General features: G+C 39.9%; 1 protein-coding gene across 1 annotated transcript in view; it reads left to right on the forward strand.

Annotated features, from left to right (window-relative positions):
* Window positions 1–14,014: 14,014 nt before the first annotated feature.
* Window positions 14,015–14,439, forward strand: part of FNBP1L (formin binding protein 1 like) — a gene marked incomplete at both ends in the record, with an annotated part of 83,606 nt that continues 83,181 nt past the window's right edge. The window contains one exon of the mRNA XM_084243081.1: window positions 14,015–14,038. Coding sequence (XP_084099207.1) covers window positions 14,015–14,038 — 24 coding nt within the window. The remainder of the gene's footprint in view (window positions 14,039–14,439) is intronic.

Below are 14,439 nucleotides of genomic sequence, written 5' to 3' on the forward strand. Positions count from 1 at the left end.
CTCTGGTAAATCCTCTCATCCCCAGCACCTCTGGCTTACACCCCAGTTCTTGTTTGCTTAAATAAATAAATCTTTAGAAAAAATACCTAAGAATGAGTTTAACAAAGGAGATAAAAGACTGCTTTTCTTTCTCAGTAGGTTCTTTTGGTACTCTTTTAGTAAGAGGCAACATTTGAAAAGAGCAAACGTTGGAGATTTTTTTTTAATGTGAATATGAATAAGATGATAGATGATATCATGAAATTATTAATTTTCTTTGTTATGGTAATAGAGTTATACATGAGAACATCCTTAGTCTTAGGACTCACTTATTGAAATACTTAGGGGTAAAGTATCATGGTGTGTGTGACTTATTTTTCAATGGGTGAGAAAAAGAAATACAAATATGAAAAAATGTTAATAACATCTATTTTCGGTAGATGGAAGTCTCTTTTCTAGATCATAGCTTCCTTTATAAAAAAAGAGGATTAGATAAGATGGTCTCCTTAGCATCTAAGCACAAAAATATCCACCATCTTAAAACTCAGGAAAATTTTCACTTCTATATGATGTTAGAAATTTGAAATATTTTTATCCTAAAAAGAAAGATGGGTCTAATGAAAACTAGAAGCAATATATATTATCTTCTAATTAATCATAGCTGACACTTGCAGAGTACTTCCCAGCTCACCAAATGCTTTCACTCACATTATCTCAGACTCTACCTCACAATGCAGACACTGATGATAAATATCTTGGTATTATATATAATTCATGACTTTAAAAGCTGAGATTATTTGATTAAATATTCTTCTGAATAAGTTAATGATCTGTAGCCAACTGGGGGTGGGGGGAGGGTTATGTATAATACAAATACATGTGTTATGTATAATACAAATAACAGCCTAGATCTCATTTTGTCTTTGTAGGGAAGTTTATTATGGGTGACTCTATTAACAAAATGTTCACTGAATGACAGCCTGCAAATGGTTCTTAAGTAGAAATAAGGAAGAGTAAATTAAATCCAAATTAGACAAAGAAATGAAGAAATAATAATTAGGGCAGAAATTAATGAAATAGAAAAAAAGCAAAAGAATATCAATGAAGTCAAATGCAGGTTCTTTGAGAAGATCAATAAAATTGATAAATCTCTAGCATGACTGATGAAGTACAAAAGAAAGAAGACACAAATCATCAATACCAAGGAAGAGGGACATCACTAGAGGGTATATACATTGAAAAGATAACAAGGAAGTAATATGAACAACTTCACACCAATAAATTCAATTTAGATAAAATATAAAACTATCAAAGCTTACTCTAGAAGAATTAGGTAATTTGAAAAGTTGTTTCATAGCTATGAAAAAATCAGATCTTTAATTTAAAAGTTCTCAAAGATAACTTCTGGTCCAGGTTGCTTTTCTGTTGCTGTCTATTAAAATATAATAGAAATAATGAGAATTTGTTTAGAATATTTCTTCCTAATTTTCTTAATGAGACTAGCCTTAACCTGGTACCAAACAGTGAAAACAACAGGCTAAAATAGAACTAAATGCCAATATTCCTTATGAACATAAAGGCAAAACTTAACACAATTTTAGCAATTAAAAAATTAATAATATGTACAAAGGATAGGACATGATGACTAGGGAATTTTATCCAGGAGTGCAAGACAAAAGAACTATACAAATCAATTAATTCACCATTTTCACACACACACACACAGACAAATGCATTTCAATAGAGGCAGGAAAAACATTCAATATACTTTACATTAAATCCTAATGAAAACTTTTAGCAAAGTAGAAATAGAAGGGAACTTTCTCAAACTTACAAAGGTCATGTATGGAAAAGTTACAGCTAGAATCATAGTTAATCAAATTAGACAATTTTCTTACCTCTTAAGATTGCAAACAAAACAAGAAATGTCCAAGCTCTTTTATTCAACATTGTATTAAGATTGTTAAAAGAAGTAAAAAAAAAATCACATGGATTATAGAAGGAAAAATTTGTTTTAATTTGTGGATAGCATAATCATCTATGTAGAAAATCCAAAGATCCCATTAAAAAAAAAGCCTACAATAACTAAGAAGTGAGCTATTGTTGAGGTAGGTAAGTATATATTATTGAAGTTAGTTATTATTGAAGAAAACATAAAAATACTATTCATAATAAGTAATCATCTAAAATCTATGCTAATTTAATAGCAATGAAAATATGAAATATTTAAGAATAAATTTGATGGAAGCTGTTGAAAACCTGTACATTGATAAGGACAAAGAAAATTAAGGAAGAAAAGAAATAAATTAAGGAAGACCTAAATAAATGAAACGGTACAAAAGACTCAATATTCTTGAGATGACATTTCTCCCCCATAACTCTAATTTAAAAGATGAGCAGAATTTTTTAATAGAAACTGATAAGCTGATTCTAAATGTATATGCAAATAATAAAAAACAGTCAAAACAACTTTGAAGACTAAAGTTGGAGGACTAATACAATTTTATTCCAAAACTTAAAAATTATAATAACCAAGGGTACAGTACAAGTGACAACAGACAATGGAACAGGGTAGAGAGTTTGGAATTAGAGCACATACATATGGTCAATTGATTTTTCACAAGGAATCAATGCAATTCAATGGGAAATGACAAACTTTAAAAAAATGAAGCTGAAACAATTGTATAGCTTCATGTGTCAAAATGCACCTTGCAATATACACACTCTATGTACTCTTACCTCACAGTATATATACTATACAAAAACCAACTCAAAATGAATCATAGACTTTCATTTAAAAGCTAACATCTTAAAATTTCTGGAAGAATACAGGAGAAAATCTTCCTGACCTTGGGGTTTGGCAACGATTTCTTAAATAGGACACAGAAGCATGCCTAGGAGGTCAGAAGTTCAAAATCAATCTTAATGGGCTAAAGACAAGGGTTTGTTTTGTTTTATTTTGTTTCGTTTTGATAAAAATGATTCCTCCTGGAGTATCAAGAGAATCAGTTTTTTTGTCTTCAAACAAAGAAAAACAGGTTGGATTTGATGAGGAACAGAATGCAGAAGAAAAGAAAACTAAAAATTTTTTCATTTTTCTCTCCTTTTTTGTTTTTCTTAGAAGTTGTTGAAACCCACCAAAAGGATTGCTAGTTGTCAAAGGGCCTTTCTTGGATTCTGTCTAAGGAAATTATTGCTTGCTTTCAAAGTATCTAGTAAATATTAGCGGTTCAAAAGTGTTTAATCTCACCTGAGAGTTTTCTGCATTTTTTAGTTGCAGATTTCATTAGTGTGTGTACCTTCTATATGAGACTATACCAACATGTCATATAGGCCTCTGCTTTCAAAATCCCACTGAAAAACTAGGGCCAAGTAGAAAGCTGTATGCAGCACATTAATCCAATGCTTTGTACGGAGCACTGCTTATATTCAAGGAATTGAAATATTAAGTCTGTTTTTCCTTTTGGATTTTTATGGTAAGTTAAATATATATTATGTTGCTGCCTGATTTGTATTTTTAAAGATTTATTTATGCATACAAGACCTGGGGTACAGGCCAGAGGTGTGGGGGTTGAGAGGATTCACCAGAGACAGAGTGGGGAACAGAACAGGCAGACTGACTGAAATACACTGCTGAGGGGAGCAGTGGGCAAGACAGGAGAGGTCTGCTGAGCCATGTGGGTTGCTCCCTGGCTGGCCGGGGATCAAACTTATTCTGCAGAGGCTGCGGATTGCTTCATAGTGCAGTGCTTAACCCCTTGCACCATCAGGTGGAAGGCCCTGCTGCCTGACATTTGCTGTACTAAGTGGGCTGTAATCTGTAAGGACTATGAAGTATGGTCAAGTGAAAGAATAAAAATTCTAATAGGATCATGAATTTCTTACACAAAGAAGAGCAAAATTCTGCTTTATTTCAGATTTAATAATCCTAAATGAATGCCATAATATCCATCACGTGCTAATATTTGCATGTCCAAATATTGCATTTTGTATTTATATCATATCTGCAGAAAACCACATATCTGCAGATAATAAATTCTACAGAAAAGTAATCATGCAATTTGTTCTCAAAATCAATGTTCTTTTTTGCGCACTGCAGAGACGAGTTATTGGCTTCTGGATAGTGTAGCGTTCTTGCCATTAGATGGCAGTCAAAACTAATGCAATGATTAAACTCCTTTAATAACAATTTGCATAAATACAACTATGTTACTTAGCGGACATGTTTCTGAAAAGTTCTGTGGAAATTGGAAACCATTGTAAATGGTTTTGAATGCTAAAGGAATGATCCAATATTCCTTTAGCAAGCCAGAGTTATTTTGTAAAGTAAGTATCCCTATGAGATCAGTTATTTAAAAAAAAAATTCTGAAAATTGTGTAGGGGCAGGATGGGACACAGCAGGACATCTATGATGGGCGCAGACGGGGTAATGGATCCCTCTGTGGCTTTCTAAGGCTTTTATTGAGCTTTCACAAGTAGTGCAGCAAACAGGTACATGGTGGGAGGCCGGGGGTGGGGGTTGGGGGGGTGGAATAGGAGGCCAGCAGGCCCCCAAGCCCAGGGCAAGTCTTCACTCTGGGCTTTTCTGGCATTTTTGTCCCCTTCTTTCTCCTGCCTCTCTCCTGCCTCCGCTTCTCCTGGCAGATATCTCAATACTGCACTCAAGGCCCACAGAAGTAAACAACACAACTTATAGCAGTGTAACAAATGCAGGTGCCCCATCAGGCATGCAATCCTAATGGTCGGAGGGCAGAAAACCCTGAGAATCATTTACCCTACAATTGAATTATAACATACATTCAAAATGCACAAACCTAAATATCACCAGTTTGAAATATCACCACAAAGTAAAAACACCTGTCATAGCATCACCCAGACAAAATCAAAGAACATTTCTAGCATCTTAAAAGACCGTCTGTGCCATCTTCCAGTCATTACTGTCTTCCTTCTCTGCAGAGATCGTCCTGACTTCTAACAGAAAATTTAAGGTTTTCTGTTTTGAAAAATTTAATGAATGTATTATATAATTTTTATGTCTGGCTTCTTTCAATGTTTCTTATTGCTTTTGCTTATCACTATATCTCATTATTTTTCTCTGTGGTACTGTATTGTCATGTATTTTGACTATCTGCTTTTATCCGTTCTACTACTGAAGGAAATTTGGGTCGTTTCTTGTCTTCAGTTGTTTGAGTAACTGGGGCTATGAACATCCTTGCACACGCTTCCTGGTAAACTTATAGATGTATTACTTTTAGGCATATCTGGGAATTGACTTTTTGGGTCATATAGTATGTGATATTGCCAAATATTTCTCCAGTTTATATCAAGTCATACTTCCACTAGTGGTGTGTGAGAATTTCCATTGTTGCACATTTTCGCCACTTGTTATCAATAGTTTTAATTTTAGCCATACGTAGAAATATTTTGTTGGCGCATTTAATGTACATTTCTCTGATATTGAATATGGTTATCCACTTGTAAAGTTACTTGAATATTTTCTTATGTTAAATACTGACTCATGTATTTCACCAATTTTTTATCATATTGTCTATCTTATAGTTTCGTAGGAGCTCTTTAAATATTCTAGATACAAGTTCTTTGTTGGGTATATATATTGCTAATATATTTTCCCATTTTGAACTTACCTTTTCATTCTCTTCCAAGCACTTTTTGATATATTTTTAATATGCCCTAATATATCATTTCTCCTGGGGCCTCCCTGGTGGTGCACGGGGTTAAGCACCCCACTATGAAGCAATCTGCAGCCTCTGTAGCACGAGTTCGATACCCGGCCGGCCAGGGAGGTGACCCACATGGTGCAGCAGACCTCTCCTGTCTCCCCGCTGCTCCCCTCAGCAGTGTATTTCAGCCAATCTGCCTGTTCTGTTCCCCGCTCTGTCTCTGGTGAATCCTCTCTGGCCTGTACCCCAGCTCTCGTAGCATGAATAAATAAATCTTTTTAAAAAAATATATCATTTCTCCCTTTATCATTAGTGCTTTCTGAGTCTTGATTTAAATTTTCATGCCTACATCAAAAGGAGGAAGGTGATCTTGTAGGTTAGGTTCTGGAATTGTCACTATACATATTTTTATAGTTAGATTTAAATGTTGCTTGGAATTGAATTTTGTATATCACCTGAGATAGGAGGTCAAGATTTGTTTCCCCTATGGATATCCGGTTGATTTATAAAAGTTGATCCAGTACTATTTGTTAAAGAAGTTAATACTTTCATATTCCATAATGCCAGCATTAATGTTGCTTAATGTTCCAATTTTTTATGACCATATCAGGTTTGTGTAAAATAGAACATATGCACGTTTAGCAAAAGTTTATCATTTGGTAGAGTTTTTTCTTAAAATCCTTTCATAAGTAGACAGCTGTGTGGTTTTGACAAAACCTGAACACATAATCAAAAATATGTTACATTTTCTGGGTTTTTCCTTTCTCGGGGAATTTAAAGTAAAGGATAAACAATTTGCTTGAAGTGAGCAGATTATATAGGCTTAGAGATATCCTGCTGGTACTTTAAAATCAATTAATTAAAGTCAAAGCTTCTATTAATCTACCTTGTGACTGACCTGATCCCAAACTTTGAAGATGTTAGCATTGAGCTGGGGAAACATGAACACATCCAAACAACAATATAAAATTAAATGTTTCCACTGTTAACTCTTTAGGCTAGGTAAAAGATGAAAATAAACAAACCATGAAACTTGTCCCTCCATATTGAAAAAACTGTATTTGTGGTTTTTAAACTCTAATGTGGGGTTTTAAACAAGAGGTGCTGTATTCTAAAATAATATCTATACTTCATAACTTATATTTGAATATAGATGAACTTGCTTACCATTTCTTGAATTTATGATGATAGCAGGTTCTGGAGTAAGTTGTCTTGTTAGACTCAGTTTTGTTTCAATGTTAATGAAAAAAAGAAACTCTCCTGCATAATGTCTTAAAGTCACAGTTTCCAAGAATTGTGGAATTATTTTATATATTTTCATATTTGGTCTTATCCAGCTGTCTCTCTATTCAAGTTTTGCCAAATTATCCCTTATATTTAAATAAGTTAACATGTACTATTTTGATTAATTATATTATATATCAACAAGTATAATTCTTTAGGAAAGCAACAATAGAAAGGAGAGCATATTAGAAGTCAGGAAGTTATTATTGAATTGGCTTTCTGCATCCTTTAGAGAAAATCAGCTTTAAATTTCCTTTCCTTTTCTGGATTATTCTCTCTCCCACATTCATCTAACCCACCTCTGCTGAACTTTTGTCAGGAATTTGCGAGTCTTGTTTGCTTTGAGCTTTCTGAATTTCTCTTACTAATTTTTTTTAAAGATTTATTTATTTATACATACAAGAGCTGGGGTACAGGCCAGAGATGTGTGGGTGAGAGGCTTCACCAGAGACAGAGTGGGGAAGAGAACAGGCAGATTGACCAAAGTACACTGCTGAGGGGGGGCAGCAGGCGAGTCAGGAGAGGTCTGCTGCGCCATGTGGGTATCTCCCTGGCCTCCTGAGGATTGAACTCGTGCTGCAGAGGCTGCAGATTGCCTCATAATGCAGTGCTTAACCCCTTGTGCCACCAGAGAGGCACTTACTAATTTTTTTAAAATGTATTTTAATGTGAATTTTGAAACAAATTCTAAAATGGTAACTAACATCATTTTTATGTGTAATTTCAAAAACTTTCAAGTTTGAGGGATTTATTCACTTAAAAAATTTACGAATTTTTTGTGTGTTTTACAAATCTAAAATTATTAGCTCTCGCCAATACTTTTCTTCCCCCTAAAGAGTAAAATTAAGACTATTATTTCATAAATAGTTTCATTTTAATATTTCTTTTTCATCTATTTGGTTCTAGTTATTTCAAAAGCAAATAAGATTGGGATAATACATACTTAGGGTAAAAGAATCCAAGAATCAGCACCACAATATTTTTTCTAATTTTTTAAAGATTTATTTATTTATGCATACAAGAACAGGGATACAGGCCAGAGGTGCCGGTGGTATGCGAGAGGATTCACCAGAAACAGAATGGGAAACAGAACAGATAGATCTACTGAAATATGCTTCTGAGGGGAGCAGCAGGTGAGACAGGACAGGTCTGCTGAGCCATGTGGGTAGTTCCCTGGCCAGGGACCAAACTTGTGCTGCAGAGGCTATGGATAGCTTCACAGTGCTGTGCTTAACCCTTTGCGCCACCAAGGGGGCCCAGTCCCAGAAATTTAATTTATCTACATCTATGGTCAATTTTAAAGCAGTGCAGAAAGTTAACTTTCTTTTATTATTTTAGAACTTTTGATATTTCATTATAGAATATTAATTGAATGCCTATTCCATGTCAGGAATAGTCCTTTCCTAAAGGAACAGTCAAGTCAAAAGACCATTTGAATTGTCTGCAATTTTTATAATTTCTATAGAAAATACAGAATTCACAGTTCTGTAATGATACTTTTTATTAAAAATGAAACTGACAGATCCTAGAATGACCATCCTGGATTCTCTAACTAACACCCTATTTAGGACTATCAAGAGAAGTTTTGGATCAGTCTCTTCTGGAGGATAAGTGAAATACTCATTACGTCCTCAGAAATGACCAAATTAGAAGCTGAAGAAGGGATGCTAAGCACACCCAGCACTGATAATACCAGACACTATTTTCTGGTATATCGGTTTAAAAAACTCACCAGTTATTTCTGTGAATGAAATGCATTGCATACATTTTGGTAGAGTCATGTCATTTGCGGCATTCCTTTTCTTTGGACACAATGAACCACAAAAAGAACACTAGATAAATGCAAAAAATTATTTTTTTCTCAGATTGTTCACTTATGAAGAAATTCTTTGCTGCCAATTTTGCCGACATGAAGAGGAGCATGGGTGAAGAAGAAACACCATTTTTTCAGGTTGACTTCAAGAGACGGAATCAGGCAGTAGTTAGTATTCTAGCACATGCGGCTGGGGGCAGGTGTTTTCTTTGTAGATTTCAACGTGATGTTCACTTGTAGAACAATGAATGCTCTTTGCAGGGTAGTGGGTAGGATGAGGTAGATTGTAAACAGGTTGGGGCTGTCTCCTTGAACCAGGCTGGGCAAATTCCTATGACGCAAAATGAAGGGGAAGAGTTTCAATAGTGGCAGGTCCTTGCCACTCCTGGCCCCACCCACAAAAGTGTGCAAGAAGCAGGTTACTTAATAGAAGGATTGGCAACCACCCAGTGTATACTCTAGTGGCCAAAAACATTAATTAGGGTTCTGCTGAGTCTCCTAAGCCATCAGTTGATACGCTGAGCAGTTTCCTCTCTCACCACTGGAGAGTGAACTGCTTTGACTCACCCCCTACCTGTTTTAAACAGAGCCTCTCCAGACTAACTTAAGAGAGTCATTCATTTTCTAATTCTCTCCTGTAAGATACAATGGATAGTGTGTGTATTCGTGGGTGTGTGTATTTGCGAGGTCTTTTGGGCAAGTCTCAGTGTGTCTCTGTGAGATTTCAATATAGAATCAAAGTATATTGTGGAGTTTAAAACAAACATGGCCCAATCACTGGGAATTTAGAAATTCTGACTGAATAGGCCTAGAGTAAGGCCTAGGCACTATTGTTATTTTTGTAATTTTAAACTTTTTAAATACATAAAAAGCGGGCAATAAAATAATTAAAAAAAATTTTTTTTAATAGAGGCATGTTTTATTTATTTATTTATTTGTTTGTTTGTTTTATTTATACATGCACTGGGTACAGTCAGAAGCGCGGGAGGGTGAGAGAATTCACCAGAGCCAGAGCGGGGAGCAGAGCAGGCAGAAGGACCAAAGTACACTGCTGAGGGGAGCAGCAGGCGGCAGGAGAGGTGTGCGTGCCATGTGGGACCCTCCTCCGGTGGCCGGGGAGCAGCCGGGGATTGAACCGGCGCCACGGAGGCCCCGGGCAGCTTCGCAACCCAGCGCTCAACTGCTGCGCCACCGGGGAGGCACCGGGCAATAAAATTAAATGGTGCAAAAAAGTAATAGTGAAAAGAAAGTTTTCTCACTCCAGTATCCTAGTTTTCTCCAAAGGTAACCACTACTTCCAGTTTCTTGTGTGTCCTTCCAGAGATAGTTTGTGGAAATATACAACAAATTCCTCTGTTAAACAAAAGTGATAGAATCCTATACTTACTGCTCTGAACCTTCTCAGGTGCAGGTTTTTAAAAAGCTTCCAAGAGGGCCTCCCCGGTGGCGCAGTGGTTGAGCGCTGGGTTGCGAAGCTGCCCGCGGCCTCTGCAGCGCTGGTTCGATCCCTGGCTGCTCCCCGGCCACCGGAGGAGGGTCCCACATGGCGCGCAGACCTCTCCTGCTGCCCGCTGCTCCCCTCAGCAGTGTACTTCGGTCCTTCTGCCTGCTCTGCTCCCCGCTGTGGCTCTGGGGAATTCTCTCACCCTCCCGCGCTTCTGACTGTACCCAGTGCATTTATAAATAAATAAAAAATAAATCTTAAAAAAAATTAATTAATTAAAAAAAAGGAAAAGCTTCCAAGAGATTTTGAAGTGAACTCTTCATTAAAAACCACTAGTAAAAGCTGTGCTTCTGTTTCCCAGAAAAACCCCACAAACAAATCTGTTAAAAAATCTTTTACATCCAGCTTTAGGTATTCATCAGCTCCCTCAAGCCCTTGATCTAAATTCATCTGATTAGGAGTCCCTGACACAGGCGGTTTAATCTAAGATCATCCTGAGTGTTGTCAGATAAAATATAGGATGCCTAGTTAAATTCAAAAATTTTTAAAAGATTTATTTATTTATTTATACAAGCACTGGGTACAGCCAGAAGCGCGGGAGGGTGAGAGAATTCGCCAGAGCCAGAGCGGGGAGCAGAGCAGGCAGAAGGACCGAAGGACACTGCTGAGGGGAGCAGCGGGCGGCAGGAGAGGTCTGAGTGCCATGTGGGATCCTCGCCTGTGGCCGGTGAACGAACCGGCACTGCAGAGACTGCGGGCAGCTTCGCAGCCCAGTGATCAACCGCTGCGCCACCAGGGGAGGCCCTAAATTCAAATTTTTGATAGACAACTATTTTTCTTTTATGTCCCCTGTAACATTTGCAATGTCTTTAATTCAAATGTAACTGAGAGCCCTGCATTTTTATTTGCTAAACCTAGACCTTACAGAAAAGTTTGACTCATTGGGAGCTGTTTCTTTTTTTTTTTTTTTAAAGATTTATTTATTTATACAAGAACCAGGGTACAGGCCAGATACGCAGGAGGCTGAGAGGATTCACCAGAGACAGAGTGGGGAACAGAACAGTCAGACTGACGAAATACACTGTTGAGGGGAGTAGTGGGCGCGACAGGAGAGGTCTGCAGCTCCATGTGGGACCCTCGCCTGCCGGCGGGGATCGAACCAGTGCTGCAGAGGCTGCGGACAGCTTCACAGTGCCCCACTCAACCACCTGCGCCACCAGGGAGGCCCTCATTGGGAGCTATTTCAACTAATTCTTTCTACAGTGTTCTCTATTAGAGATGACCTAGGTTACAATTATAGGACCAGCTTCTCCAGGCAAAAGTCAAATTCAGAGTTTAACAAGAAATTGGATATTTGTTGTCTTAATTAAAATTAAATGACTTTAAGAGTAAATATTGTATGTAAAAATAATCCCCAACAGTTTCTGATTATCTAAATAATCAACAGCCTTTTAAGTTGCCATGTTGATAGTATGTATTTGTGTATATGACTATATGAGTATGAAACATCTCTGGGAGCCTCCCTTGCGGCCTAGTGGTTGTCTCTGCCCTACTACACTGACAGCCTGAGTTCAATCCCTGGTCAGGGAGTTAACCCACATGGCACAGCAGACCTCTCCTGTTTCACCCACTGCTCCTTTCAGCAGTATATTTCACTAGATCCACCTGTTCTGCTCCCCACTGTCTCTGGTGAATCCTCTCACTCCCCCCCCCCCACTTCTGACCTACAACCCAGTTCTTCTACTAAAAATTTATTGTTTTGTTGTGGTATTTTCACTTTTTAATCATTTTTACTTAAAGACTTTATTAAGTAGTGAATTTTAATATTGTAGACAAATTTTGTAAATTACAAATAATTATTTAATGGAGAGTTAAACTAGTCATGTGAATTATATTTAAATTTATAGTAATATGGAAAAGAATTTTCCTAACATTTTGAAGAGAAATGAGTTGTTAAAGGATGGAGTGCTGTCCAGAAACTTTGAAGAAAATGTTCATGTAGAAGATTGTTCAGTTGGGGAATTATGTAAATAGGATGGTTGAGGATAGTCTTTAATGTAAATGGTATTTTACTTTTTCAAGGGGGAAGCATGTAATTTTGGCTTAAATTATGTTTCATTTGTTTTAACATTAATGGCAATACTTAGATACAATTAATCTTAGTATTGCAATTGTTCTAAAAATAAGACATCAATTCAATACATGTATTTTCCATTACAAATAAATGTTACTGGTAATTACTAAATACATTCATGATGTCTGTGGAGTGAGGCAGAGAGAGGGGAGGTAAATGTTAGATGATATAACTTGAAGGAATTCTACTTGAAATGGAGGCAGTAAAGAATATTAGAAAGTGTTCAGTCAATTCTTCCAAGTTTTTTCAATTCATGGCACACTTAAGCATTTAAATAGTGGTCCGAACCCACTTGGAAGAGAGTATTTGTATGCTCAAGCTGGGCTTAGAGAAAAGCGACAGAGAATTCAGCAAGACTGGCGACTGGTCTGTTAGGAAGGCTCATGTTATTTGCTTCAACCCCAAGGGAGAACAGCTAGACAGGGACAAGGATTGAAGCGGAAGAGGTTGGGGCTTAGGAGCAGGTCCTAAAGGGGAGGAGTTTCAAATGCTGACAAGCAATAGTGAGAACTAAAGACACCCAGCTGTAGTGTCACATATAGGAATACTTTGTGACTGGATTGTGTGTGCGTGTGTGTGTGTTACACAAGTAATTAATGCTAAAGCATAAAGCATATGTTAAGGACTTGCTAAGCGTACTTGATACCTAGTAGCACCAGCCAAACTTGCTGATCAGTTAATGATTGCTCAGAAAGGCCGGGAAATAACTCCACAGAGGAAAAAGGAAATGGTGGACCTGCCGCCCAGCTTCAGCTACTGAGAGATCTCTGATTAGGCTCTTGGTATTTCCAAGGAGTGTGGCTTCCATTTCCCTCCCCTCTACCCCCTCAAGGAACACATTTCAGAAATGGGGTTCTCTTCTACAGGTGACAGTTCGGCTTACATTTGTCTATGGTCTTGAATCTCGTGTCATGGCAACACCCCAAAAGGAATGCTGCAAGATTTGGCTCTTTTTATGATTTCCTGACAGAGCTTACAAAATTAAAATGTTTTATTAGAAACAGAATTGGGGGGCACATTGCATTCATATTTGACGTTTCATCTCTACCTATCTGGTGATTGCCAAGATCGCCTCAACACAGCCACACCTTTTTTCTTTCCAACAATTTTTCACATTCTAAACCCAAGGATTTGGACGAGGGTTCCTAGCCAGGTTTCTCCCCAGTGGAGCAGGTAAGAACAGGAAGGAAGGGCGGGTGACTGGAGTTGCCTCGTCTGAGGGGGCTCGGGGTGAAGAAGGGCGGTAGGCATTTTCTCTCCTCTCCTTTTCCACACTGGAGACAGAATTTCGAGCGGGGCCGTGGACAGTCGAGCGGGCAGGGACGGGCGGGAACGGAGCCAGCGGGAGAGGTACCTTCGCGCAAGTGGACCCTGCGGGCCGCGGCCCGGCGCGAGCGGGTCCGCCCCGATCCCAGGGTGCACCGCGCCGCCCCCTCCCCTCGCCGCGCCCCTCCCCCGAGCCCCCTCCCAGCCGGCTCCGGGAGGCGGGGACGCGGCGGCGGCGGCTTCTCCTCAGTCGCGTCTCTCTCGCTCACTGGGGAGCCCCGCGGTGGCGGTGCCTTCGGAGCCGGAGCCGCGCGTCCGCCCGCTGGCCAGAGGGAGGTCGACTGGACTGACGGCCGCGCCGACAGACCGACGGACGCGGGCAGCTGGACGGCCGCCCGCCGGGAGTTCCGCCATGAGCTGGGGCACGGAGCTGTGGGTGAGCGCGGGGGGCGTCGCGCGGCGGGGTCGGGCTGGGCGGGCCCGAGCGCCCGTCGGGCGGCCGGAGCGCGTCGGGCCGCCGCAGCCCCTGGCACTGGCGAGGGGTGGGGACCCCGCGCCCCTTTGTGTGCGGACCCCGCGGCCGGGGCGCCCGCGGCTCTGCGCTCGCGCGCCCGGCGGCGGCGGCGGGGCCGGGGGAGCGCCGGGACCGTCCGGGAGCGGCCCCCGGGCGCCCGCGCCGCCGCCCTCCTCGCGCGCCCGCCCCGCGCCTCAGCCTCCGCCTCAGCCTCGCTCCCGACGCCCGCTCGCCGCCGGCCTCGCTGCCTCCCCGGCGCCCCGCTCGAGGCGGGGGGGGGCGCCCATTGTCCCGAAGGGGCGCCGCTCGCGGGCGGTTTCGGG

Source organism: Talpa europaea, assembly GCF_964194135.1.
Source record: "Talpa europaea genome assembly, chromosome: 9".
NCBI classification, from domain to species: domain Eukaryota; kingdom Metazoa; phylum Chordata; class Mammalia; order Eulipotyphla; family Talpidae; genus Talpa; species Talpa europaea.